The sequence below is a fragment of the Eptatretus burgeri genome, chromosome 6 (assembly GCF_056783735.1).
Source record: "Eptatretus burgeri isolate ZD-2024b chromosome 6, Ebu_testis_v1, whole genome shotgun sequence".
Taxonomy (NCBI): domain Eukaryota; kingdom Metazoa; phylum Chordata; class Myxini; order Myxiniformes; family Myxinidae; genus Eptatretus; species Eptatretus burgeri.
Window position 1 is genome coordinate 66,277,984 of NC_140966.1, and position 6,000 is coordinate 66,283,983.

General features: G+C 41.6%; 1 protein-coding gene across 2 annotated transcripts in view; it reads left to right on the plus strand.

The window, feature by feature from the left end:
* Positions 1–5,727, plus strand: part of LOC147024980 (metalloprotease TIKI2-like) — a 92,767-nt gene extending 87,040 nt beyond the window's left edge. For both annotated transcript variants that reach the window (XM_085885476.1, XM_085885477.1), the window contains exons 8-9: positions 3,034–3,258; positions 4,863–5,727. In XM_085885476.1, coding sequence (XP_085741602.1) covers positions 3,034–3,258; positions 4,863–5,043 — 406 coding nt within the window. In that variant the 3' untranslated portion in view covers positions 5,044–5,727. The remainder of the gene's footprint in view (positions 1–3,033; positions 3,259–4,862) is intronic.
* Positions 5,728–6,000: the final 273 nt, after the last annotated feature.

The following is a 6,000-nucleotide window of genomic DNA, read 5'->3' on the forward strand; positions in this document are numbered from 1 at the left end:
TCGTCTCCTGCCCCCCCCCCCACCATCCTGTTCCTTGTTTGGGTTTAATATTTTGACGTCTGCAGACTACAATTACCAAGGATTGAATACTGCTGCAGACCAGGAGGCAGGGAAGTTAGAATTTAGCCAAAGGTATCAGCCCAGCGAGAGGACAGCTAATGTAAAACGTGCCGTGGATTATTTAGCTTTTCAGACAAGGCAGTTCGTTTATTGTCTCTCCGAAGGAAAATATATTTTACGATTGAAAGCTTTGCCTGCAAAATGTCTGGATGCGATTTCATTTCAATTCAGTTTCCTTGGGGATTTTTAATGCAATGTCGAAGGCTCGTGTCGTCGAGGTGTGTGTGTGTGTGTGTGTGTGTGTGTGTGTGTGTGTGTGTGTGTGTGTGTGTGTGTGTGTGTGTGTGTGTGTGTGTGTGTGTGTGTGTGTGTGTGTGCGTGCGTGCGTGCGTGCGTGCGTGCATGTGTGCGCAATGCTGTGATGTTATGTTCCACCTCCTCACATTGAACTCCACCCTTTTTCTTTTCTTTGTGATGGTTCAAGGAGTCTCCTTAAAACGGTTTGCACTTTACTGATGAGTACACGGAATGTATGATTGTAATAGTGAGACTAACAACACTCCACTGTCAGTATCATATGCCAGCCAACAACTTAATACTGCAGACAAAAGCACAATATGGGATTTAAACCTATGATCCCAGCATAGTGAGCGAGCTACACGCTCAGATGATAATGCCAACCGGGATAAGTGATTTAACCTAGATTAAAGACCTTAAACTGATACACATTGTATGACTAACCTATGTGGTGTTGCACCTGTTTTCGAGTTCTTCGTTCGTATGCAGCACAAGTTTGCAGGGTAGCATCATTGGCTGAGGGTGCGGCTGTCTCGCTGATGCCAAGCCCTCTGCTGGTTATGGCAAACATTTGTAACTTGTTCATGGTGCTGGCGATAGCTCAACTACTCTTTGTGAAGGACGCTGTGGGACCTTTAACATCCACCAACTAATGCTGGCAGATGGGACGCCTGTTTAACGTCCATCCGAGAGACGGCACACACATTGAATCGCCCTGCCTGTGAAACACCAGGATGGCAGTTTCTAGCTGGGTCGAGATTCAAACCCAGGCTAGAAAGCTTAGAGGTGAGTCTGCATCCCTCTAGGTCATCCTGTTAGTCCTCAGTTTTCGAGTAACAACACAATGAATTGTGACTTGATTTGGCTGAATATTTAGTTGATAACTGCAGTCCTTTCTGGAAGTGTCGTTCTTGTACAATCCCACAATAGATATGTTGCATCACTTTCTCTGCTTGGATTTTGGTTGAAGGATTTGTTGTTGTTTTTTATTTCAAAACCAGCTATCTCAGCATCTTGTTTTCACAAATACTTTGATCATGTTGGACCACTATTCTTGGAAGCAGCAGAAGAGATATCTATTGCATTGATACTGCAAAGTGATCCAATATATTGCCATCAATAGAATGATTTCATGACTTGATACTGCCCAACTATTGAATAATTTCATTCCAAGAAATGATAAGTCTGTTTACACCATAATCTAGGCAGGTGCCTTGTGATGTTTACACCAGTTTACAATCCCATGTCCCTCATTAACTAGTCAATTATGGCCAGATGTCCTTGTCCTTCATTTACTACAGCTATATGTTCAAGCTGTTGCTTTAGTCTTCACCCCGCCAGGCATTGCTGCGGATCGACTTTGCACATTCCACATCATTATTCACGAAGTTCAAAAACAAAGTCGGACAACATTTATTTATATACAGTAGATCACAGCAAAAGGAGAATACATGGTGTAAATCTGTGAAGAATGTACTCCTTTCCACGTGATTTAGTTCGACTTGCTTTATGGGAACCATTATGATGAGTTTGGGTGTTCTTTCTTTCTCTAAGGTTACAGTCGATGCCACCTGATTAAATATCCTCGGACATTCAAGCTCCTATAACTCAGTGGAGGAATGTGGCACAGGTGGAATAAAAAAAAAAATGGCAGATATGTTAACCAGGAATCTTCAACATGATTTAATGAATCGACTAATTTGCTGGAATATATAAAATGCCTCAACCTTGGGTTGGCATGATAGCATAGAGGTATGCCCACTCCCCTTTGAGCTGTCTAGCCTGGGTTTGAATCTCAACTCGGCCATAAACTGTCACATGTCTTTTGCCAGCAGTGCGATATGTCAATGTGTGCGTTGTCCATCGGAGGACGTTAAACTGGGTGTCCCGTGGATGCTAAAGATTACATGATGTCTTTTGGAAAGAGGACACAAGTTATCACGTGCACCCTGAACAAATAACAAATTCCTTCCACCTCCAGTTGAACGTCGGGCCTGTCCAGCCGATTTGTCCAAAAATGACTGACTCCACAATTAAGAAGGTGGGAATAACCGGGGCCATTAAATGTATTCGTAGTATTAATAGTATATTTGAATGCAGTACAATGATGTCCTTGAGTAAATCGAGTTTTGCAAACGTTCTGCGGAAACGAATCCAAGGCCAACAAAAATATATAAAAAAATTAACATTGAGGCGACATGCAATTCAACGTACAATCGGCTCTTCCAACATAAATTTTGTTCACCTGGAAATTGTAAGGAGGTGTGTGTGTGTGACCACCTTTCCACATTGTCTTGTTTCACCTTGTGTGACCACCTTTCCACATTGTCTTGTTTCATAATATCCAAAAACCGAATTGACTTTTGTTGCTGCAAGGAAAACGGTGACAGGGAGTTTCAAAGGAAACATTGCAGTCGAAACTTAACACCTCTTGTGCAAAAAGATACGTTTTTCAGAGAAGTGTATTAATTGTCAAACACAACAAACATATATCAGAGGTAATAGATTTGATTTTGAAAATTATTTTCCAGTTGCACAACAGTTCATGTCAAGATGAACAAACACATGAACCATAAGTTTTTCGTTCAGTGCAATGTTACTTTTGAAACCCCCTGTAGTTCACCGAGAAGGTACCACATAGGCTATACTAACTTCTTCCTACTTAAACACCTGCAGCTACAGGAAAATACATCAGGGTCACAGCTTCCCTCAGATGGCACGAATCAGGGCTGAAGACCTGGAGGATGATGTGCCCTGGAGCGGCTTCCACGTTAAAAGCACATCGGAGACGGAAGAAGAAAAAGAAAGTTTTAAGAACGAATCACCAAAGTTGTGGGAACGGAGGCGAGGTGGGATGAATGACAGGAGGTTCAAAGATCTGTGGGTACGCAAGGTTGAAAGGTGAGATGCAACAAAAACTACGCAAATCATTCAAATGAATAAAGCAACGGGATTTCGATCAAATGATGTGCATGCTGTCTGGTGATGGACACTCTCACAACAAAATCTTATTTTTTTAACATTGATCAAAGGCTCGTGGGGTTGGGTGGTTATACCACATACAGGGCAAGGACATAAGTGGACATCAGTGCACTTTTTACATGAATTACAAGGACATTGTAAAACAATATGCCTGGTGTTGGCTTAATGATTGGGGTGGTGGGCTTGGGATACTAGTCTCCTGAGTTCAAGTTCCACTCAGCTGTTGAATTAATACCAGGTGGGGTTGACTCTGCCTGTCATCCTTCCGAGGTCGGCAAAATGAGTGCCACCTTGCTGGTATCCTGTGTCGGAGTGGCGACTCGTCCAGGATTGTGCCCAACAGCCAAGGAGACTGCTTAGGCAGCACCAATGCTCTGCACAGAGTATGGTCCCAATGGATAGATGGATGGTAGACAATGGGAAAACACAAATGACTGTGGTATTGACTTGAACCTGGGTTCCCTGCACCAAGCTGTTTGGTTGTTTGGAAACTAACAGCTTGGTTCAGGTGGGAACGTGAACAAGATTCAGTTGGATGAGCTTTTTGCTACATTGTGATGAATTGATTCATGTGCTGAGGTTCAGGATTGGTAAAGTGGTGTGAATGCTTGAGATCCATAATTCCACAATCCATGGTAAATGTTTAGTAGTAATTCGACTGACTCTGCAACTTGCAAATTAGTTTTTTTTTTTGGGGGTTTTTGAAATCAAGTTATCTTTATGTATTTTTCTTTCTTTTTGGAAATTTCTAAATTGATTTGTGCTTTTTTTAAATTGTGGTTTGGCACCATGTAAATGTTTGCAAAATAAAAAAACGTAATATTTCTCATTCCTTTTTTTTCCCCCCCAAAACAACTCCTTCATCCCACTCCCCACACTTCCTTCCACGAGTATGTCCATGCATTATCCTTCCGATTCCTTCCCTGACTGCTTCCTCAATCAAACTCTTTGGCATAACGGTTAGAGCATCCACTTTGAGTCTGGGAGGTCGGTGTTTCAAACCCACATTTCGAGTCATACCAAAGACTTAAAAATTGGGGGATGGAAAGGGGGGTACATGCTGCTTTCTTGCTTGACGCTCAGCATTTAAAAAGAGACAGCATGTACAAACAATGCTGGGAAGGCAACAGCAAACCACTCAGTAAAATTCTTGCCAAGAAACTGGCTCGACAGCACCATAAATTCTGTAACGAGTATGGTACATCAAAACGAAAATCTGTTTCTTCCACACACATCCTTTCCCTTTTCTTCCCCCTACCAAGTTAGCATTAATTGTGTACATCTCAGCAGTGACTGTAATTCACTGTAACAATATGGCCGTAAGTAAATCTGATTGTTTACTTCCTCCTGTGGTTCATCTTTTCAAGAAAGAAAGAAAGATCCTGTATTAGAGGCCCAAGTGATTTTTAATCCGAAATTCACGTTCCCATTGTTTTCTTTTCTTCCCTCCCATTCCACCCCACCCGGTACATGCCACCATCCCATACGATTCAAATGCTTCGCTCGCACGACCTTTCGAGCAGTAAAACTCTCCTTCCACCAGCACGAGCCAAGAATGTCAACATGCAAGTTACCATGGAAACTACACCTGGACTATTATGTGTCCACAAACAAAGCCAAACGACCTCTGCATCGCCTTCGGCTGCATCAAACAATCTTGGACTCTCTTTGATACTCTCATGGGTGTTAATCAACTTTGGTTGATTTCTGTCCGATGAGCACTCCCTTTCAGACACGTTGTCGTTAAAACATACATTTTCTAAGCTGTGATAGATTCATTGAAACATTTTGCCATCTTGTCAATTCATATCAAAGGATGTCGTTACGAGACCTTTCAGGCAACGTGGCAAAGTCCAAAGTGTGATATAAAATGCAAAGAAGGAGAAGAAACAATTTTTAGGGAAACTTCATGTTCGAATTTGAAACATGCTTTTAACCAAACTGTGGGATTTATATTATTAATAACATTCCTGATGTTTGACGTCGGCTGCATGGCATCAAGCATTGTATATAGAAGGTGGTCATCCCATGACACATGCAGAATGTAAAAACGTATTCAGCCCTCGACAGAGTGCTGATTAACAGAGTGATTATAACATGGCTTATGATATCAAATCAATTTTGAGAATATATAATGACAATGGATTTTGGCAGTTAAGGTATGATGTGGAACTTTTAAAAGGTTATCAGAATGACATACTCGCAATAGTCTAAGATGTGCGAAACTTTTTCGATATACAAGTTTATAATATTTTCTCTCTAATTTCATACATTCTGGCAGGATAGCCAAGATGTAGCACACCCACTCCTGAGCTGTCAAGCTGGGTACGAATCACAGCCCAGCTTAAACTGTCAGCATGATGATTAAAAAGCAGTGCGATACATCAATGTGTGTGCTGTCCCTTGGGTGAATGTTAAACTGGGTGTCCTATCTGCTAACATCGGTTGGTGAACATTAAATATCTCGTGGTGTCCTCAGCTAAGAGTAGTCAATGTATTGCCAGCACTGGATAAATTCCACATTCCAGTCACCTTTAGTCGCTGGTGTATGAAAAACGTTTCCTGGCAAACTCTCACAACAATGTGGAAATAATTGGGACTGTTAAAGTAGTGTTTTTGTGTGTATTATTTTATTGAAGGTTCTGCCTATTAAGCATGAAC